Below are 22,733 nucleotides of genomic sequence, written 5' to 3'. Positions count from 1 at the left end.
ATATTACTCAGCCATAAAAAGAAACGAAATTGAGTTATTTGTAGTGAGGTGGATGGACCTAGAGTCTGTCATACAGAGTGAAGTAACTCAGAAGGAGAAAAACAAATACCATATGCTAACACATATATATGGGATCTAAGGAAAAAAAAAATGTCATGAAGAGCCTAGGGGTAGGATGGGAATAAAACACAAGACCTACTAGACAATGGACTGGATTGTTGTAAAGGAGAAACTAACACACCATTGTAAAGCAATTATACTCCAATAAAGATGTTAAAAAAATATATATTGGCTTCCAACCTCCTTCCCACTGCTCAAAGATTGTTGTGTTTGTTGATTAAATGGCATCTGTAAAGACATTTGGAAGGTGACTTTTCATCCTGATTTATCAAGTTCTGTATACCACCTCTGGATACATTTTTTATGTGTTTATTGTAGAGAGGGCATTTCATTGTCTATATTGCAGTTCTACAGCCTGTGTTTCTAAATAAAGTTTTTCATGAGGCACTGAAGCTTATTCAGGTTGTTTATACATGTAAAATATTCCCTCTTTACCATTTCAATATTAGACATTTGATTAAAGCATAGGTGACACCTGAGGAGTTTGCTTAGTTTTTCAATATTTAGAAATTAAAAACTGTTAAGTGAAATCATAAAATATAGGGCTTTGATATTTCTTTTTATGAAAAAAACCAAAGTTACTACAAATACTCAGATGAAGGAGGGGAACCAGGGGAAATGCAAAATGTAGACATCCTCTCTTAACAACCAAGCCTGATAACTGAGTTCAGTATTGAATCTAGACACCTCAATTTTCTTTAACTGATTAACCCCCCTGTAAACAGATGCTTCCCTAATAATGATGCTGAGAAGCACATGGTTTCTGCTTAAAAGTCAAATCCAGAAATTGGGATGTCAAAACATGTATTTAACTTTGGAAAAGTTTAGGGTTCTGTTTTTGTCTGTTTGGGTTATTCTTGTCTTTTTCACTGAGCTTCTGTTCGATTGTTTTTGAGGCAATGTATATGGAAGTACCCAGCCCGGGATCTGGGGAGGGTGAAAATTCATTAATTGTTCATTAGATCTGAGGGAAGAACCTAACTTTAGCTACTAACAAAATCAGGTCCTTCCTGTATATTTCTGTCTCCTTATGAAAAGAGTTGAGTCAGAGACTTACCAAAGCAGTAAAAATACTGAATGTGAATAATCCTCATGATGAGTAATTAGCACATGGGCAAGCAGTGGTTAAGTAAGAAGCTATGTGGTCTTGTCTCTGACACAGACCACTGTGTGATCTGTGGTAAGTGATATTACCCCCTCACCTTTAGGTTCCTCACTTGTGAAATAACGTTGGACAAAACTCTTTTAACTAAGATTCATTCCAACTCCAAAGTCCTGTGATCACGTGTTGCCTCCATACCAATGCTCAGAGAAGTGATGTTTTCAGTGGGCCAAGGTGCCTCTCGTCCAGCGCTGCCACTTTCTTGGTGGGACTGAGTTATACTTCACAGTTCCTTATTTTCCTAGCAGTCTGCTGTGACACAGAAGGCAAAAACAATGGTCCAACCATGGGGCAGAAATAATAATGATTCCCTCAGTGACAAAATTTTACCTATCTGGGCATGCTAGTCAGGGTAATGATGTTTCTAAAGGGAGTATCTTTTTAATACTCTTCACAGCTTTTTTTAATGCTCCTGCTAAATAGGTAGGAAGGTACCCAGAGGCCTTAGGGGTCAGTTGGGGTTAAAGCACTAGCATTCCAAATGTGCTCATGGAACAGCCAGGTGGATGAATGATTAACCCAGTGAGTAAATTGTTCAGTGACTGGGACCAAGGGGGTTGGTAGACGTAGGGGCTGGGGTGCAGCGGGTGCATGCACGATCAGGGGAGAAGATGAAAGCAGAATTAGTTCGAAAACCATAGCCAGACAAATACATATAAAAACGTATAAACACACACACATATGAGTTAACTTGTTTTGTGGTTATACCTGTAGAATCTTTGCTGCTAAATTTTGAACAGTTTTCTATTTCACACACATACACACGTATGTTTTAACGATATGCACATTTACATCAGCACTCACAAATAGATTCAGTTGCAAAGTATCTGAAAAAAAAATCTTGTATAGGAAGAGAATAAATGCAGAAGGGAAGGGGCAAAAAGTTGACCCCCTCGGGGCTGGGTTTGGGGCTGTTTGGTTTCTGGAGGGACTGAGGCAGCCAGCTGTAAAGGTATGTACAAGACCAGAGCCGGCAGGGGAGTCACTGCAAAGGCAAAGGAAGAAACAAGGGGTTCAGGCGGCCGCGGGGCACTCTCCCTGCTCCCCTCACACTGTTGCGACTGCACCTGCTGCATGTGACCGGCGGGCACTGAAGGCAACCGCAGCCACAGCGCGGTGACGAGGCAGCTGCAGCCCTGCCAGCTCCCGCCCAGCTCTCATTGAGAAAAGGGGAGCAGGACCTAGCGGGGGAGAAGCTCCCTGCAGAGCTGCTTCCTACACGGATCCGAGGAGGAGCCTCTCCCGGAACGGGCACTGGACTGTTCTGACGTGGCGATTCCCTCGGGAGCCCCGGGAGTTTGAAGACAGAAGGGAGAAGCCCGCAGAGAGCATCAAAGGCTGAGGGGTGCTATAAAAGGAACCCGGGAGTTCTTTGAAAAGAATCTGTCATGCACCGAAATGCTTTCTGGAGAAGGTGCCATTATCTGCCTCCCCTTTTGCTCAGATAACAGGAGCCAGCAAGGACAGTACTGAAGTATCCCTCAGGGGCCTTTGGTTATTGTTCCTCTTTTCCCCTGCTCACGGCTATTTGCTGACCTTTCCAGAGAATCTCAGTCCCCCCAGTTCCAGCTGAGAAGACAGTTCTTAATAAAAAAAAAAAAAAAGAAAATTCTGCTGTTGGAATGGGAGGTGCCGCTTGCTTGCTGTGGTTCTTTTTGCTGTGACATTTTGGAATGTCTGCAGAAACAAAAAAAATAATAATTAAAAAACCTCAAAAACTCCCGGGATTAGGCAAGAAAAAAGGAACTTTTTTGCTAAAAAGAAGTAAATGAGAGGTGGTAACTTATCCCTGATCCAGGACCTGGATGATCAAAATCTTCAAGTTCTAGGAAACAGCACTTCAACAAATAAACAAACATGAGAAGGAGTAACTGTGGGATCCCGATATCACACAGAGACAGGTTTTAAAGGGAGCCAGAAACGGGTTCAGAATTTTGGGGCTGTATGATGCCTGAAGACCGAAGTACTGGGGGGCGCCCCTCAGGTGCCTTGGCGTCTACTCCTTTCATTCCTAAAACTACATACAGAAGAATTAAACGGTGTTTTAGTTTTCGGAAAGGTAGGTACATAATATGTTCATGTCCTTTTAAAATATCTTTCTGATGCTTTAAGGTCAGTTTACGCTCAGATAAAGTGGGAGTTTGGAAACCAAGAGCTTAAAACTGTACAAGAATGGTTTATGTGTGGTTTTGCTTGTCTATACTTATTTCTCGAGGCTCCTATTGATCTGTTTATTACTGTCTGTGAATGGGCCAGGTGGGCGGGGCTTAAAGAACGGTGGTCCTAAAGGGATCACCTTGACTGCTGGAGAACAAACAAGCTGGCCGGACCATGCCGAGGGGAGGGGCCGAGACGACCTTGGGCTTGTTCCCAGACTCAAATCAAGCAGCCATGTTGTTCCCGCCTTGAACGGAGTCCCTCTCAAGTCTCTGTTCTGTGCTCCCATCACATAGGTTTGGTTCTGGCTGCCTGCACTTGCCTCCCCTCCCCTACTGAGAAAATTGTAATAATCAGATTATCTGTAGTGACCCCTTTTCAGGAGGCTTTGAACCATATTGATTAACACTGATAAGAAATAGGAGTCACCTTGACTTTCCAAATATATCATAAGGTGGCATTGGGAAAGGGCAAAGATATGAAGGATCAGAAACAAGGGGTGGGAAAATATAAGTTTAGGATCAATAAAAGAAACTAAGTATTTCAGAATTGATTTGTGGAGGGGGCATTAAAGGGTACAACTTAGGTAAAATGAAGTATTTCTATAAAATGTTTCTGTATCAACATATTTTAACATGTCCTTTTGTTTTAAAATGGGAATAATTAAATCAAATGATTATCTAAATTGGAACTAGGTAATTCTAATTTTAAAGTCACGTACTGTAACCTAATAATTTAATCAGGAGCTGACTTGAGTCCCATCTAAGTTTGTTCTTTCTCCCTTTTTTCTTTAATTTGCCCCCTATTAATCAACATTCTCTATCTAATAATCAAGAAAAAATAGAAGAGAAGAAAAACCGTATATTTAAAGCAAGATATAGTGGGAACTTTTTAAAACTAAACCTTGTTCCTTCTGAGTCTTTTCCTTTGAGCAGTTAATATCTGGCTATGATCATTATCATATATTATAAGCAAGGAATTATCATATATTATAAGCAAGGAATTCGGGTGTTAATTTATATTCGTCTCTCATCCACAAAGATAATGAAATGAGAGATACGTGTCTCATATTTTGTAGATCTTTAGAGATTTCATGGTTACTGTAAGATTGCATCATTGATAGAGAAATTGGCAATGAGAGAAACTGAAAAAGGCTAGGGATTAATTGCTTAAAGGACATCCCCTCTTCTGGTTCCCCCACCACTCAGCAACTAAATTGGGTTTATCCAAACATGTAGAGAAGGTCTACTTTTCTAGGTTATTACTGCTCATTTGTAACATGAAATGTTCTGGGGACAATTAATTTATCTTCGAAATGCAGAGCAAAGTGTTTTTTACGTTTTCCACCTTCTCTCCTCTCATATTGGAATATAGCATGTCTTCAAGAATCCTGGCTAACACTGCTGTTCGTTATGTCCTCTTCCCTCTTCCCTCTCTCCTTAAATATCAAAATATCAATGAGGGAAGGCAGTGCTGCAAAAAAAAAAAAAAAAAAAAAAAAAAAAAAGAAGAAAATTCCCATGGGCTGGCAAATGCCAACCAGAGAGCAGGGAACAGCTTCCATCTATCATCTCCTGTGGGCTATTTTTAAACTATTGTCCTTGCCTCTGCAAAGTCTTAGTAATCTGAAGAATGTTCAGCATTTGAGTCAAGGATTAACAGATTTTTATTTTACAAAGCTGCATTCTGGTTACTGTCAGAACCGTAAAGGAGAGGAGGTGCAGGGGGCATTCAGCTGTGTTAAGTTCCCTCTCCCTGCTCAACCACAGTTAGGCAGTGAGGCTCTGGGAAGGAAGGCGCTGGGCTGAGGCTGGGCTGCGAGGCTGTTTCTGTGCCACACTAGCCGCCGTTCTTTTCAGCGGTGGTGTGAAGCCCAGGGTGTTAGATCTTTATTCAAGGTCCTGCACTGAAAAGAATGAACTTTTCTTTCAATCCCGGGTTCCCAAACCATGCTACCTTAAGAAGAGAGTGTCGTTTTGTGCTTTGTTTAATCCCTTGGGTGCTCCAGGAGTTCCAGAAGTGGACAGGGGTTTCTGAGTTCCTCTCCCAAGCCTGTTGGAGAGCATCCACTGAAGTCCTTTCAATGAAAGCAAAAGGGAGGGTGCAGGAAGCATGGAAAAGCACCCAGAAGTGAAAAATGGTAATGCGTCTGCTTTTCCTGATCCACATTTAAAACATTTTTTACTACTGTTATGGGTCGCTGACAGAAGAGGCAGCTCAGCACTTCAGAATGCAGAGGGGAGCTCAGTTAAAGTTTCCAGAGGCCTGGTGGGATTGCAGCTTGCATGCTGTGCCTGTTGGAACTCACTGCTCTGAGTTCCTTTCTCTTACAGACCTCTTCTGTCCTTTACTGCCCTCTGTTTTTTTGTTTAGCTACTAATAAAGGTCTCCGGACATGTTTTCTCAGTGGTTTTAAAAATCTAGGCACTGTGAACCATCTATTAGGCAGGACGCTGGGGAGAGTGGTGCTTTGGTTTTATGTTCTGGTGAGATAAAGTTTACAATGTGCTCTTTACCCTTTTGATTTTGAAACTATATATTTTTTACCTCCATAAGACTAATGTGTAATATACAGAACCTAACCAATCTTTTGATTACTTGGAAGTGCATAACACTTTGGGTCCTGATGTCAGTGTTAATTTCTAGTCAGAATGGTCTGGCTGGTTTAAGATTGTTGTGAACATACTAAAGTAAAATTTTAAACCCTAACTAAGATCTTGTCTTTTTCCTGAGTCGTGCTCTTCTTGGAGATAAAGCATCATTAATTCCCCAGTGCTTTTTTTCCCCCCTAGACAGTAACTTAGTGGTCATGCCCCATTGCTTCTTCCTTCTTTATATACTCTCAGCTCCATTTCTACTTCCATCACCTTAGTTGTCTGTGCCTTTATGGCTTCATGCACACAGGGTACTTTAACCTTAGAAGTGGCTCTTCAAGACAGCATCCATCCTCACCTCTTTTCACCCCCAACATTGTTCACAAATTCCTGCAACACAGTTCATTTGTAAAGCGTCGTCCAGTTGGTATTCCTGAAACAGTACTAACAAGCAATGTTCCACGGCTTAGAAATTTTTCATGAGTCCCTATTGCTCCCAGGAGGATGTCCCGTTTCATGCAACTGTCAAGGGCTTCTAAGTAATTCTAACTATTTCCAATTCCCCAGACTATCCCCTCTTCCTCCCTGAACCCATCTCCTTTGACACCTCTTTGCTGTGTTCAGTGCCCCCTCTGCAGTGATGCTCTCTCTCCTCTGCAGTCTGTCCATGCTCTACCCTGTCTTCAAGTCATTGTTGGCTCTCATTTCTTCATCATGCCTTCTCTGTTCACCTGTTATACTCTTTACTCTATAGCCCCTATATTTCTTATATGCTTCCACCTGGCCACCTTATCTTCATAGCTATTTTCAAGTGCTTTTATGCACATTTGCAATAAGAAATATATATTTGTACTTGTTTATTTCTTCTCAAAGTTAAGAATGGCAATAGGTCTATTCAATCCAGGATTCAAGATCTATTGCAGGCTGGTGAAGTATAGTATTATTACCTATCTTTTTCTGCTAGTTCATAGACAGTAGTGAATTAAAATAGAATATCTTTAAGTGAAAATGTTAATACATTAAGTGATGGTTAACCTTAAAGCATAAAAAAGTTAATGTTGTATATGTTGTAGTCACATCTATCAAAATCGATTTGTCCAACAGAATGCTACTATCCAAATCCATATAATTTTAAATGGTGCTATAAATGAGTAGCTCATTAATTCACATGTCAAAGTTTTACAGAGCATCTACCAAGTGATTTTGGGGGTGAGAAGGCAAACAAAACAAGTTTCCTGGAATCTATGAGTTCACAGATTCCTTGAGGATAAAGAAACATATAAAATAAGTAATTACTTAATCTGTAATAAGCACTACAACAAATTATATATGAAGTCTGAGGAGTTTATGAATAAAAGACTCACCATGGACTCATCTGGAAAGGCAGTGATTCATCTGAACTACATGAAATCAGATATAGTCTTTGGAAGTTTATGGAAAGACATTTTCTCTTACGTGATCCTAAAAGAGTAGTCAGCATCCCTATGGGAAACAAAATGTCTGAATTGAATTAACATAACATAGTGGAAAAGGAAGGCTTTTAGAGTCATATAGACCTGTGTTTATACCCCAGATCTACCACTTTCTGGATATATGACTTCAAGTCACCTAGCATCTCTGAGTCTATTTGTAGAAGGGAGATATCCTTGTGGAATATTTGTGAGTGTCAAATAAGAAAATACATGTAAATTGCATGGATGTACCTGGATGTAAATGGTGAGTATAATTACTCTGCTGGTCTAAGACCAAGGCTATTGGGTCACTATTATCACATTATTACACTTGCTTATTTTTTTCAGGCCTTTATTTTTCTCCCTCCTTCCCCAGTCTGACTACAAAGAGAGTCAAGATTTTACCATATATTCATTGGTTATTATAGATTCTGAGCTTCTTGAATTAAAAGTTTTCTATCCATAGAAGATTTGTTGGCTGCTTAGAAAGTGCTAGTAACAGACTGAAGTAAGCTTTGGCTGTCTTTCTTAGTTCTGTACTAAATTGGTTGTCTTTTATTTTTATTTGTCCATTTACCATGGGCAAATGTTCATTTTTAATTGAAAATTATTACAATCCTGGTGACACCGCGACTTATTCTGTTAGGAGGGTTGTAGTAAGCAGAAAGGATAAGAAAAAGCAAATTCTCTATATGGCTTAGCATGTAATCTATGGCATGGAAAGGACAGGGAACTCTGAAAAATAACTAATAATAGAAAATTTAAGTAGTAACTGAGAAGTTATCTAACTTCTGCCTTTTTCATCAACAAATCAAAGACTTTTTTGTTTTCACATTTTTACAGGAATCAGTGCCACAACCTGAGAAGTCTTGATAAGTTTCATTTTACCTTGGAGTTAGTCATTTATTTCCTCTAATTGAGGAGGTGAAGTACTTTATTTTAATGCATGCATTAATTCTACAAATGTTTATGGAACACTCAATCCTTACCCACTTTGGTGTTAAGTTCCAGGGAGCAAGAGAGTTTACTGATGTGTCTTAATCCATTCAGGCTGCTATAACAAAATGCCACAGACTGGGTAGCTTCTAAACAACAGAAATTTATTTCTCATGGTTCTGGAGGTTGAAAGACTGAGATCAGGCCAGCATGATTAGGATCTGGTGAGAGCCCTCTTCTGGGTTGCAGACTGTCTACTTCTTGTTGTATTCCCAAGGGGCTGAAAGGAAAGGAGTGAGAGAGCTCTCTGGGGTCCCTTTTATGAAGATACTAATCCCACTCATGAGGGGGCCCTGCCCTCATGACCTAATCACCTCTCAAAATCCCTACCTCCTAAAACCATTACCATAGGCATTAGATTTTCAACACAGGAGTTTGGAAGGGACACAAACATTCAGGCCGTGACACTATGGTAGACGGAGTCTAAGCCTTGGAGTCTTTCATGTTCCCAATTCATTCCTTATGTCTGCAGTACTTTCGGAAATTTACCTAAACCTCCTTTAAGTTTATAGGATAAATATATAGTATAAACTGTCATCCAATATCATTTATAACAATAATAATAAATGTAAAATAATTGTTTTATTATAATAATTGTGAAAGTACAATCTTCTTTTGACTGGTGAGGTACTAGTCCAGTATGGCTAGGCATCTAAATAAACAATTACAAAGCAATATGTTAAGAAAGCAAAGAAGAAAATAGCAAGTTTTGTGTCTGGGATAGGGGTGAGGGAATGTTAGTAAGGACTTAACACAGGAGATGATGTGAGTTGAATCTTGCACGATAAGTTTTCCTAGGCTGGTTCATGACAGCAGGACCTACCTTCTAGAAGGAGATGTGAAGATGTAGTAAGTCATAATACATATAGGAAACAACAAATAGTTCAGTATAGTTATTGAGTATGTTGTTTGTGAGGAAGCAGCAGTAATGAGCGTGGATATGGCACAGTGCCTGGCACAGAAAGGGTGCTACCTAAACATTTGTACTTTGAATAGTGCATGAAGAGGCAGAGATCAGATTGTGGAGACTTTGTATTTCATGAAAAGGAGTTTGGTTGGACAGGGGGCACCATGGGAAGAAATGAAGCAAAAGAGAGGCATAATCTGATTTAAATATTATGAAGATCACTGTGGCAGCACTTGCCTGGCTTGGGAACCCAGCTCTATAAAAGTCACTTAAGAAATATTGAGGATTGAGATTGAAAAGAGTATTCTTGAAGGAAAGAATTACTTAAGGTGTGAGAAGTGTCAGGAAGAAGAGTGAGATTGATAGTTTTAAAGGGAGTGAGCCATAAAGTAATGCAAAAAATAAATTTGGCTGCCAGTGATTTGGAAACTAGGTAGTTATTGGTAATTTTAGAAAAAGCTCTTTTGGTGGAATGAGGGTGTCAGAGGCCACATTGTAACAGGTTGACAAGAAGATAGAAAGTGATGAAATGGAGACAGAGTTACACTTAGTTGGGAATCAAGGAGCAGAGTGAATAAATACAAGGCACAGAGAGTCCAAAGATGTTTAGTTTGTATTTATTTATCTTTTAGGATGGGTAGAATTTGAGTATATTTTTTAGATCACACTCAATAACATCACAGGCTGCCTCTAGCTATTGAGTATATAAATCACACGTAAAGGAGAAACCTCACAAATCCTGAAGATATGTAGATTTTCTTTATATTTTTTTCTCTCTCCTGTCTCTCCCTCCAGTTGAAACAGCCTCCCACAGATATAATAAAATTACCTGTGCAATTTACTTTCTCAGCCTAGTGGAAAGTCATGTCCTGAGTGATGCTTCATGACACCATCAATGTACTTCCAGGGGAAATATGCAGAAATTCCAAGGATGGTTTTGTTAGGGAATGTGAAACCTCTCTGAGAATTTAAATGGACATAGCTGGAACTGTTTACAAGACTCACACCACAGGGAATATTCTTGTTAATAATCTACTAATCAATGTGTCCTTTTCTCCATGCTGCTAGCTGGGCCTAGATCATGACCTTGTGCTTTTTTGTTAATTTTAAAATTTGAAGTTTCACTGCTCCCTCAAAGAAAATTCTAACTAAAGCAGCTTTTAAAAAAGAATTCCCCCCTACCTTTCTGTACAAAAAAACATTCTCACACAGGAAGTTAACTCACCATCTGCCTTTGTAAGTCAGAGATGTTTGGGATATTCTATTTCCAATGCTACAGAATGGGAAGTATACATCTAATCATTACCTAATTCTTTGCAAGGCCAGAAAAACAGCAGAAAATTACTATTTTTCCCACAGGAATTTCTAAGTATGTGTACATACTGTCTACATTTTAAAACTCTTTTACATATTCCGTTGCTAAATAGGCATAGCTCTTTATATTAAGGAAATCATTTTGTTGTGCAAGATGTTGAGTTTTTTCCTTCTCCTTTTTTTTCCCGACTTCCATCCAAATTTGCAATTTTCTCAACAGAAATCACCACTCCTAGTGTGATGACAGGAATTGAGGCCAGAAAATTAGTAAGAGACATGTTTCTTCCTATGTAACTCAATTTTCAGCCATTATGCCCACTAGGCAGTATTGTGTAATACACAAACAGAGACTCTGAAATCCAACAGCCTTGATCAAATCCTGGCAACATCTTTTACCAGCCCTGTGACATTCAGCAAGTTACTTAATCGCTCTATGCTTCCATCTCGTCCTCAGTAAAATGGTGGTACCCACCTCATAGAATGCTGAGAGTTTTAAATGAGAGAAATGCAGGTAAACTTCTAGTACCCATGCCTGGCATACATAAATACAGCCTAGCTATTACCATTTTTTAGAGCACAGAAAAGATATGCTATTTTCTTCACTTTTAGAGTGTATTAATATTTTAAATTACTAGGAAATGAGGACACATAATAATTGGGATTAAATAAAGTGGAAGAGGAAAGGTATTCAGGAACAAGCAAAGATTTTTAAGCCTGACTAAATCTGGATATGGATTTCCATTCTGCCACTTGGTGCTGTGTAACTAACCTTAGGTGATTTATTTAATATCTCTGAGCCCAGTTTCCTAAGGTATAAAATAGCTACCTTGTATATTTATTATGGAAACAAGAGAATATATGTCAAGGACTTAGTGCATATTAGGTACCTAATACATGAAAGGATATTAGGGCTTTTGGCTTTTAGTTTCTTACTATACCTCTTAAGAAAATTCTTATCATATAGGCAAGCCTATATGTAACAAGGGGAGAAAAAAAAAAAAACCAGAGTGCCCATCTAAAGCAAAAAGTACTCTGTTCTTTATCACATCCCTGAGTTTTGGGGAAAAAAGAAATCCTGAGAGTTTTAAGAAAAGTGTTTGTTTTTCATTACTGCATAAAACCAAATCTTGGAAGTTTGGTTCTCATTTGTAGCGCTCATAGAGGTTGAACTGGAACATCTTTAGTAGATTTTCTGCTGGATTTAGGGAGAAACCTTATGTAATGTATCAGTCCAAAACAATAAGTGAAAAATCAGATATGTAAGATTTATTCCCAAATGTTAATATTATGTTTTAATATAATCTATAAGTGCCTCTGAAAGGCTATCTCCTCAACTTTGGCAGGATAGAACCAAACATCCCAGGCAAATAAGCATCAAAGAACTCCAGGGAAAAAGATATGGTATTCTTCATTCATAACCAATTTTCAAGCTTTGTTATTAAAATACTAGAAGAGCTTCAAAATCATTATCACCACTTCATACAGAAATGGGCATTGTTGCAAATAACCGAAAACCCAGTGAACGGTGACTTATACAGGGGCTTATTTTTCTCACATTGAAAAAAAATCTCCAAGGAGTTGCTGCTGGTAATGGGTCAGCGGTTCAGTGATTTCAGCCCCATTGTCTCTGTGAATCTTTCAGCCTTTCCCTCGTGGCTGTTGCCTAATGGTCAAAAGATGACTTTTAGTCACAGGTAGCATGTCCAAGTTCAAGATGGAAAAAGTCATGATTGGCAATTTCAGCTATATATTTCTCTTTCATCAAGATAAACAAGTCTTCCCAGAGACTCCAGAAGACTCTTGGGAAGTGGGAGAAGTATTTAATTTTCCAGCCACGAAAATAAAAATAACAAGAGAAAATAAGGGTGTGAATATCTGTTGAGTTAGGGGAAAATGTTTAACAAACCGTTATCGAGAAACTGCTTGTTCCAAAGTCTACAAACTAAGCTAATTTCTAATTCTGTTTTATATGCATTTGAATATTAATAACAGGTAACTCAATCTTTTTTCCTAGAAGGAATATATGGATACCATTAGTGCCAGATTTGATACCAGGTGTACAATAGTTTGGTTTGTTGTTGTGTTATTGTTTCTACCTAGGCTAAGAATATTCTCTTTGGTAGCAAGTATTTATTGCTTGGAATGTGATGGTTTTGCATTACTGAATCCATACATAAATTATTTTACAGATAGGGAGGTAAAGCATATGTTCTTACTGTTAAATTCTGAACCTGATGTTTTTGAAATATTCCCCAAACATTCTGGAGTCTTACATGGTCTCAACATGCCACACTAATTTTTCTTCCCCTTTTATGAAAATCATTAGATCATTAAAGCCATCTCATCTGGAAACATTGGAATCACATTTGCTTTGGCTCTTTTTCTCCCTCTTTTCTCATTGGTTGATCATTTTTCCAAGCTACCAACTGATAATAATATATTTTAAAGGCATTGTTTCTTAATCAGTGAGGTACCAAATGCATGCACCAAGAAATGCATCATTTGTAGGTAATAAAAAATCATTAAAAATCATTGATAAAACTGATCAAAATTGTTTTGATTTTTATTACCCCCATGTGCTGACAATTCTAGGCAATGTGTAATCATATATGCCTCCCTGTTAGGACAAACCACCATGACCCTGTCTCCTCACTTTTAGTATGCACTGCTTCGTATTTCAAATACTTCTTTTTCCAATAAATTAATAGTTTAAGATTTTAAAGAGCCAACACTGTCTGAAATATTTTATATGGATGAAAATTCTGCATTTCTTTTCATGGTTTTATCCCTTTGATTATAATCATGGCATCATCTCTTGATTGAAAACAAAAGGTGAATAGAGACATGAATAATATTTAAACTAAATGAAAATTAGACATAAAGTAACACTTGTAACAGAAGTAGAATTTGACTATTATCTACAGAATATTTCTGTTTTTAAGTTTTTGAATACTTTTTTTCCCAAAAGGAAAAAATAAAAGAAAACCCAAAACTGAAATTATGTTTATTGCAATATTTCTTATTTCAAAGTGGATATCTCAAACTCCCTATTTCTATTTCAGTTTTGGGTTAAATATGGAATACAGAGGGAAAGGGCAGCACAAGGTAAACCCTTTACATTTGAAGAATTGTACATAAAGAATTTAATTCTGTAATAATGTTAAGTACCAGATGTGAAATGCTTGCTAGCATTCCAATCTTTGTTTTTCCTTTACACTGAGTTTTAAAAGAAAGCAAAAAAAGTGGGAAAAGATGAATTTCTCAAATTCATTGTGATCCTTTATTTCTCCAGGCATTTTTGGACAGAAACTGGAAGATACTGTCCGTTATGAGAAGAGATACGGACACCGTCTGGCTCCAATGTTGGTGGAGCAGTGTGTGGACTTTATCCGACAAAGGGGGCTGAAGGAAGAGGGTCTCTTCCGACTGCCGGGCCAGGCTAACCTTGTCAAGGAGCTGCAGGATGCCTTTGACTGTGGAGAGAAGCCATCCTTTGACAGGTAGACTTCAAGTTTTCACTAACCATCCTTCACTGAGACACTCAAACTCAACCAAAAGGTTGCAGTAAACTGAGATGACATAATCTTAATTGATGTTGTAACAGTTTAGAAGATGGATTATATGGCCTCACAAAGATGGACTGTTTTTAAGTTACAGAGTCAAAAATTTGATACTTTAGATATCTTTCTCTGCCATACTCCCCCCCACCTTAAAATATTATTATTTATTCTTTTCCTTTGGCCCTAAATTAAAACTGTATTAAACTTTTCCATCAGGAAAGTAAATTTTCAGAATAGGAGTCTTCTCTTTGATGTTTCTTTGAATTCTTTCAGCTAAGGGATATTAAAAGTGTTGATAAACAGAGATTGGGATATTGGCAATGTAATTAAAAGCATTATATTTTTAAATGTATAGCTCCATCTTAATCTAAAATAGATTTGCAAGGAAACAAGGAGAAGTATATAGTATGGTGAAATTCAGGAAATAATGGAAGTTGCAGAGAAGAATGCATAAAGCATCCATAACTCCACTAACTGAGTTGAACACTGATAATATTTTGTAAATTACCTCCTCCTCTTCATTTTTTTTAATTCAGTAGAAAACAATAGTCATTTAAACTAATATTATTAACTCAACATTTGTAGCAGAGTTTTTTTCATATCAAGAGTTGAAAAATGCCCTTTTATTCTAGCATATTCTAACTTAACATCTGATCATTGGCAACCTCTGTAAGCATAATTTTTAATAAGTATTTCACTCTATAGGTTTATTGTTCATAATTGCTTCAATAAAATCGAACATTTAAGTTGTGACTTTATTACTATTACAAGTAATGTAGTGAGTACACATTGATATAAATATTTTCTATTTTTGGATTATTTTTTCAGGAGAGATTCTCAGTATTGGATTTGTGAATAAGAATAGTTTTGATACTTGAAAATTGCCTACTTAAGTAGTATTTCTCTTTGATAGTATAGAATTATCGTGTGGATAGACAGATCTACAGGACAGATAGACAAGAAGACTCTTGAATACAGGATACGAGATAAAGGAAGCATCACTGAGAGTATGGGCTTGTTCCAATCGAAAAAATTCATGGTAACTCATTTGGTGCCCCTTTACTGGTCACATTAACAAAACCCCGAACAGTGATACAATCATGCTGGCAAGGTGTGTTGAGGTAGGTGCCCTGATGATGAGAGTACAGATCATCATAGTCTTTCTAAAGAAATTTGGTAATATATTTCAAGACCCTTTAAGCAGGAAAGCCCAGTCCTAGAAAAAAATCAGATATGTGGAAAAAACTGAAGCACAAAGTTGCTTATTACAATTTCCATAATAGTGAAGAATGAACACCAATCTATTATCTCTAGCAATAGACTGTGGTTAATATAATATAATAAAATGTTATTTACTTATTAAAATTTTGGGAAAATGCGGATTAGATAATAAGTGGAAAAATTAGACAGGATAAATTAATTGATCAAAATGCCACCTTTTTACAAAAAGTGTCACAGTTTATAAAGATTCATAAATTCCCTCTGAGAGAGAAAAATTAAATGTGGTGGTAAAGAAATGAATTCAAAACTAGGGTCAGAGAACAAATTTCAAAAATGCAGATATATTTTTGGTGTGGGAGCCACATGTCTTATTCTATATTTCGAAAAAAAAAAAAAAAAAGATCAGCAGCTCCATACTTCAGGCCTGTCCTCAAGATATAAACAATGGTTTATCTAAGAGAAATGTAATTTTTTGTTACAAAATTAGAAAAAAGTTTGTCAATGGGATCCTCAAAGTAAAATATCAGATTATGGGATAAACAACATCCTATACAATGAACCCATGTGACATTGATAAATTTCAGTGGTCTTTTTCTTTACATTTATGTATGGCCTAAATATATGCAGATGACCTTAATAGCAAAGTTTATCTATTAAAAATTCTTTTGACACAGGCATTTAAAATTTGGTTCTTTTAACAGCTCTTTGCTAATATGTGCAATTTAGGGGGATATTTTAAATATTTAAGGATACTTATAAAAGATGTGCCCTGTAAGCAAAATTATTTCTCTGTAAGTATATGCTGACAATGAACTTTATATAAAATGTGATCCCAGTTAAGAAAAATGTATTTTTTTGTATAAAAATGCATCAGTTCATAGAGACTAAAGAAAATATAACAAAAGATAAACATTAATTTTGTGGAATAATGAATGACGTTCTCCCCTTTTTTATACTGTAAATTCAGTAACTATACATTACTTTTATAATCAGAAATTTAATCAGAAAGATCTTTAATTAATTTCATGCTGCACTAAAATTTCCTTATCTTTTGATAATTTCTGAAGTGTAACTACAGAGACTCCCCATTTACTAGAAAATCTGTAAAAGAGAGTTACAGAGAGTTATTTCAGCATCAGAAACAATATGGTAACATTGCTAGTATGCTTTGAGAAAAAGGAGTGTCATTCATTTCCTCAGTCATTCACTGGTTCAGGTTTCTACACTGGTATATTAAACCACCCCAAAACTGTGTGGCATAAGCAATAACAACCAATCATTTTTTTATAAATCAGCAATTTAGGCAGACCTTGGCAAGGATGTGCTCATTTCTCCAATACATAGTGTTGGTTCATGTTGATCAGTTAGGTCTGTAGGATCTAAGATATGGCTTCACTCACATGTCCATAGCATTGTCTAAGGTGACTAAGGTAGCTGAAGGCTGCGTGGTCCTTTACCTCCCTCTCTATCTCTCTCTCTGTCTCTCTCTGTCTGTCTGTCTCTCTCTCTCTGTAGTCTCATATCCAATAGTGTGTCTCTTCATGCAACTTTTATCTCTAGCAGATTAGTCAGACCAAGCGACATTAAGGCTCAGGGTTCTAAGAGAGTAAAGCTGGAAGCTTGTAAGCATTGCATTGCTCAAAGCAAGTCACAAAAGAGGGCCAGCCTAGATTTGGGGAAAGGGAAATAAACTCCAGAACTTAATGGAAAGAAGTGGCAAGCATATACAGAGAAGGAAAAATTTGTGGGACACTATTTTAGGAGAAAATCCCTATAGCTTTAAAGTCTAGAAATCAAGTGGAGTAAATTCCCTAACTTTGTTCTTTTTCAAGATTATTTTGTATATTCTAGGTCATTTGCATATCTGTAAAAAATTTAGTATAAGTTTGTCAGTTTCTACAAAAAATCCTGTTGGGATTTTGATAGAAACTTCATTGAATCTAGAAATCTATCAATCTAGAAAAGTGACATCTTAAAAATATGAAATCTTCTAATCCTTGAACATAGCCCATCTCTACATGTCATTAGGACTTTTTGTATTTCAGCAATACAAAATTGTATTGTAATTTTCATTGTAAGATCTTGCTCCATTTTGCTAAATTTATCCTTAACTATTTAATGTTTATAAATGCTCCTGTAAATAGTATTGTTTTTTATGTTTAATTTTCTAATTGCTTATCACTAGATTATACAAATATTATTTTTTATAGAGAGATTTTTCCTATAAACTTGGCAAATTTATTTATAAATGCTAGAGGGTCCTTCTAGATCCCTTAGGATTTTCTCTATGCATGATCTTGTTGACTGTATATAATGAGAGTATTATTTCTCCCTTTTCAATAAGCTTTGCATTCCTCCTTCTTGACTTTCTGTATTTGCTGAGAACTATTCTACAGTAGTAGCGAGTGGATATACTTTTTTATATGTAGAGGGAAGTTTTTAGTCTTTTGCTATTACTCATGATGGTAGCTATAAGTTTTGTGTAGATGCCCTTTATCAGGTTTGAAAATGTTCTTATATTTCTAGTTTACTGACAATTTTAATAATGACAGACAATTGAATTTGATCAAATCCATTTTTTCTGCATTTATTTCAGAAACTATCTGGTTTGTCTGTTTTATTATGTTAATGAGGTGAATTTCAAATGTTAAACCAACTTTGCATTCTTAGGATAAACCACTTTTGGTTGTTATGTATTACTCTTTTAATATATTGATGTATCTGACTTGGAAATAACTTGTTGAGGATTTTTGGACCCTTATTCATCAGGGCTATTGACCTAGCAATTTCTTTTCTTGGAATGCATTTGACTAGTTTTGTTATCAAAGAAATTCTGGCCTCAAAAGTAGGCCAGAAAATGTTCCCTCAACCTCTATTTTCAGAAAAATTGTATGTAGTTTTTATTATTTCCTCCATAAATCTTGGGTAAAATTTACCAGTGACATCCTTGGAGGTGAGGTGAAAGAGGTTGATCCTGAATAGCCCAGTAGGTTATAATAAGAAATTTAGTTTTTTTTCAAAGCTATATGGAAATCCATTGAAAGATATTTAACAAGCAAATAGAATAATTTTATTTACATGTTAAAAAGAAAAGGTCACTCTGTGAAGGAAAACTAATATTTTCTACTACTCCACCCACAGAACACTTCTGACACCAAATGTGTGGGTTTTCCGTAAGAAGCAATTCTCCAATTCTTGGTAGACACCCACTGAGTGTCCTACGATTTAATCAATTCTGGCACTAACTGCCCAGAGTTAGTGCAGACCCCACAGGTTAAGGGCTCATTTCCACAAGTCTGCCCCTCTCCTACTTCAGGCACCAATTACAAGTCCCAGGTTGCCACCTGTACTTCTGACCAACTAGCCATAAACCTGAGGCTCCTTAAGATCAATCATTTGCTAGAATAGCTCACAGAACTCAGGAAAACAGTTCAGTTACTAGATTACTGGTTTATTATGAAAGGATACAACTCAGGAACACAGATGAAAGATATGCATAGGGAGGAATAGGGTAGGGGCTCAGAGCTTCCATGCCCTCGCCAGACGTACCACCCTCCTAGCACTACGATGTGTTCACTAACCTAGAAGCTTTCCAAACCTCTTCAGTGAGGATATTTTTATGAAGGCTTCATTATATAGGCATGATTGATTAAACCCTTGGGCTAAAGTTCCAACCTTCTAATTACCTGATTGGTTTCTCTGGCAACCACCCTTCACTCACCGCACCCTCCATCATCCTTATGGGCTTTCTCAAGGATGCCTTAACATAAATTCAGGCATGGTTGAAAGGGGCTTGGTATGAATAACAAAGACTTTCCTTTCACCTTCCTCACTCCAGAATTATTTTAGGAACTGGGGATAAAAAACAAATATTATAACAAAAGATGCTTCTATTACTCTTATAATTTAGGAAATTACAAGGGTTTTAGGAGCTCTGACCAGGAGCTAGGGATGAAAACCAAAATATATCATGGTATCACACTCTGGCAAGCTGAATATGCTTGTTTTGACAAATAAATTGTTAAGCTTGAGTCTTTCAGTAGTAGGGAGGCAGAAATACAAATTACTGGATTCTGCTGATTTTCAAAAAAGGATTTCCAGATCCATGGACAGTGAAATAAAAAGAAAAGAGTAACGTATTTGTGGCCAAATGTAATTGTAAACTACATTCTTAGGGAATAAATAATCCATAATTTCCCAAGGAGAGTATATTATTTTTGGAAATGTGTCCAAATAGAGTATTCTGCCCCATCTGCTTTTTTAGTTACTTGACTGAGTTTAAAATTTCTCATGACCACGACCCAGTTCAGGTTTCAGTTTTTGGGATGTGAAGACAAACTGCCTGGGAACATTTTCTAGTTCAGGATAAGCTCACCAGTGTTCACCATCCAAATGATCTAAAAAAGAATGTAAGTTAAAAAATGCAGATCGTGCATAATGTTTTGAGTAGATATTAGTATATAAAGCAAAGTAGAGAAATTTTTCTTTGTGAAATATGTTAAAGAATGACAATGAATAAGTATTTTCTCTTATTCTAATAAAGCTTATATCTCACTAAAGGGTCAACCGGATTTAGCTTTCATCTTTATGTTTATTAAAACCTGGAAAGAAGTTCCTACAGGAATTCTGCAAAGATAATCTCTAATTTTAATATTAAGGCCTATTATTATTGTAGCTCTAACATTAAGCTCTAAAATTTGAATTTTAAAACAAACTTTTTAAATACCATTTTAAAATTATAAAAGTATAGTGTTATTAAAATTTAATGTAAATATTATTAAAATTGTATTTTAAATTATAACATTTTGTATACAATTTAGAATATAGAAGAATATAAGAAAGAAAGATGACTATTTCAAAATTAAACAACCCAGGGCTTCCCTGGTGCCGCAGTGGTTGAGATTCCGTCTGCCAGTGAGCCTGCGCGTCCGGAGCCTGTGCCCCGAAACGGGAGAGGCCACAACAGAGGGAGGCCCGCATACCACAAAAAAAAAAAAAAAAAAAAAAAAAAAAAAAATTAAACAACCCAGAGAGCTCTTGCTATATATATAAATAAGTAGATATAGAGACTTAAATATAGAGATATATCTAAATACAGATATATATATATATATATATCTACACACACAATTACTGGAATCACACAGTTTTTACATCTTGCTTTTCTTGTTAACATTACATCATAAACAACTTTCCATGTCACTGAGTAGCTTTCGCAAACATGATTTCAGGGACAGTATAGTAATTCATCATATCATTATATTGGTTTGTGTTACGGGAGAAGAGAAAGACGGTTTGAGAAAAAGAAATTAAAACATACACTACTTGAATTTAGAGAGATTGCAAGTGCATGTGCCAATTTTTATGAAACCATGCACTTTCTGCTCTTCTTTATTTATATCAAATGCTATTTTCCCAGTTCTGAGGTTCAAGTTTGAGACTTTCATGTATGCATGACTTATCAGTTAGATGATGTATTCCCATAGACTCCGTGACCAAAGTGAATTCTGAGAGAAAGGACACTCTCATTGACCTGAAAGAATTTGTGTTTAATCAGTTTATGTCAACTGTAAAAAACAACAGACATTGGAGTTCCTAACCTTTCTTTTCTTCATTATTTCTATTTAGAAGTGAAAAAAATTAAAATATAACATTTTATATTAAACTTTCCCACTTTGAAGGGACAAAAATGAAATGCAGAATGTGTAAAATCAAATTAGAAGCAAAGTGTTTTTTCATTTCCAAAAATCTCCGGATGGTATCAGCTGTTAAAGAAGACACAGTTTGGAAGAGCTGGGAAGGTAGGGTCAAAAATGGCCATGTGGGTGTCACCATCGTAGCATTAATTGCTCAGCAACAAAATAACTATGCACTTACAACAAAGCATTCAAGAGCAAGGACAGAAGCCTGGAGAAGCCGGTGATTTTACACACTGTCCAAGAATCCCATAAAACAGCAGCTGTCCGAGGTACCCCAGCTGCCCTCCCTTATACTGAGCTCATTCTGTCCTTGTCCCTCCTCCTTTTCTCCTGTGTTTATTTTTCATTTGTTTTGGTGACTGACAGGATTACAAAACAAATTGCAAGTCTACAGAGATAAGATGAAAAAAAAAAAAAAGCCTAAAATTTAGAGGCAGAAAACCCAGACACATTTTAATTTTATCCTCTGGGTAGCAGTATAGCTTTGAGCATAACTGACCTGAGTTATAAAAAGTGAACTTGAAAGGGAGAGCACTATAGACACAGAAGAGATTCTCAAGCATTATTTTGTATAAGAATGACCAAGAGAGAGAACTCAAGATTCAGATGCCCAGATCCCACTGGCTCTCATTCTGATTCAAAAGGTTTGAAGATACCTAGGAATCTTCATTTCAAACAAAGCCCCAGGTAATTCTTTTTATTATTATTATTATTTATTTTTTTTATGTAGCAGGTCTTATTAATCTATTCTATACATATTAGTGTATATATGTCAATCTCAATCTCCCAATTCATCCTACCACCACCACCTCCACCACCACTGCCGCGCTTCCCAACCCCCCACTTTCGCCTTTTGGTGTCCATACGTTTGTTCTTTACACCTGTGTCTCTATTTCTGCCTTGCACCATTTTTCTGCACCATTTTTCTAGATACCACATATATGCGTTAATATATGATATTCGTTTTTCTCTTTCTGACTTACTTCACTTTGCATGACTGTCTCTAGGTCCATTCCACGTCTCTACTCCATTCGTTTGTCGATGGGCATTTAGGTTGCTTCCATGACCTGGCTATTGTAAATAGTGCTGCAATGAACACTGGGGTGCATGTGTCTTTTTGAATTATGGTTTTCTCTGGGTATATGCCCAGTAGTGGGATTGCTGGATCATATGGTAATTCTATTTTTAGTTTTTTAAGGAACCTCCATACTGTTCTCCATAGTGGCTGTATCAATTTACATTCCCACCAACAGTGCAAGAGCGTTCCTTTTTCTCCGCACCCTCTCCAGCATTTGTTGTTTGTAGATTTTCTGATGATGCCCATTCTAACTGGTGTGAGGTGATACCTCACTGTAGTTTTGATTTGCATTTCTCTAATAATGAGTGATGTTGAGCAGCTTTTCATGTGCCTCTTGGCCATCTGTATGTCTTCTTTGGAGAAATGTCTATTTAGGTCTTCTGCCCATTTTTGGATTGGGTTGTTTGTTTCTTTAATATTGAGCTGCATGAACTGTTTATATATTTTGGAGATTAATCCTTTGTCCATTGATTC

General features: G+C 36.7%; 1 protein-coding gene across 8 annotated transcripts in view; it reads left to right on the top strand.

Moving 5' to 3' along the window:
• The window catches only part of ARHGAP24 (Rho GTPase activating protein 24), a 509,262-nt gene that overhangs the window by 443,042 nt on the left and 43,487 nt on the right, over positions 1-22,733 (top strand). For all 8 annotated transcript variants that reach the window (XM_055086016.1, XM_024116878.3, XM_055086017.1 and 5 more), the window contains one exon: positions 13,994-14,201. In XM_055086016.1, the coding sequence (XP_054941991.1) occupies positions 13,994-14,201 (208 nt within the window). The remainder of the gene's footprint in view (positions 1-13,993; positions 14,202-22,733) is intronic.

Source organism: Physeter macrocephalus, chromosome 7 (genome assembly GCF_002837175.3).
Source record: "Physeter macrocephalus isolate SW-GA chromosome 7, ASM283717v5, whole genome shotgun sequence".
NCBI classification, from domain to species: Eukaryota; Metazoa; Chordata; class Mammalia; order Artiodactyla; family Physeteridae; genus Physeter; species Physeter macrocephalus.
This window is presented reverse-complemented; position numbering and strand designations above follow the sequence as displayed.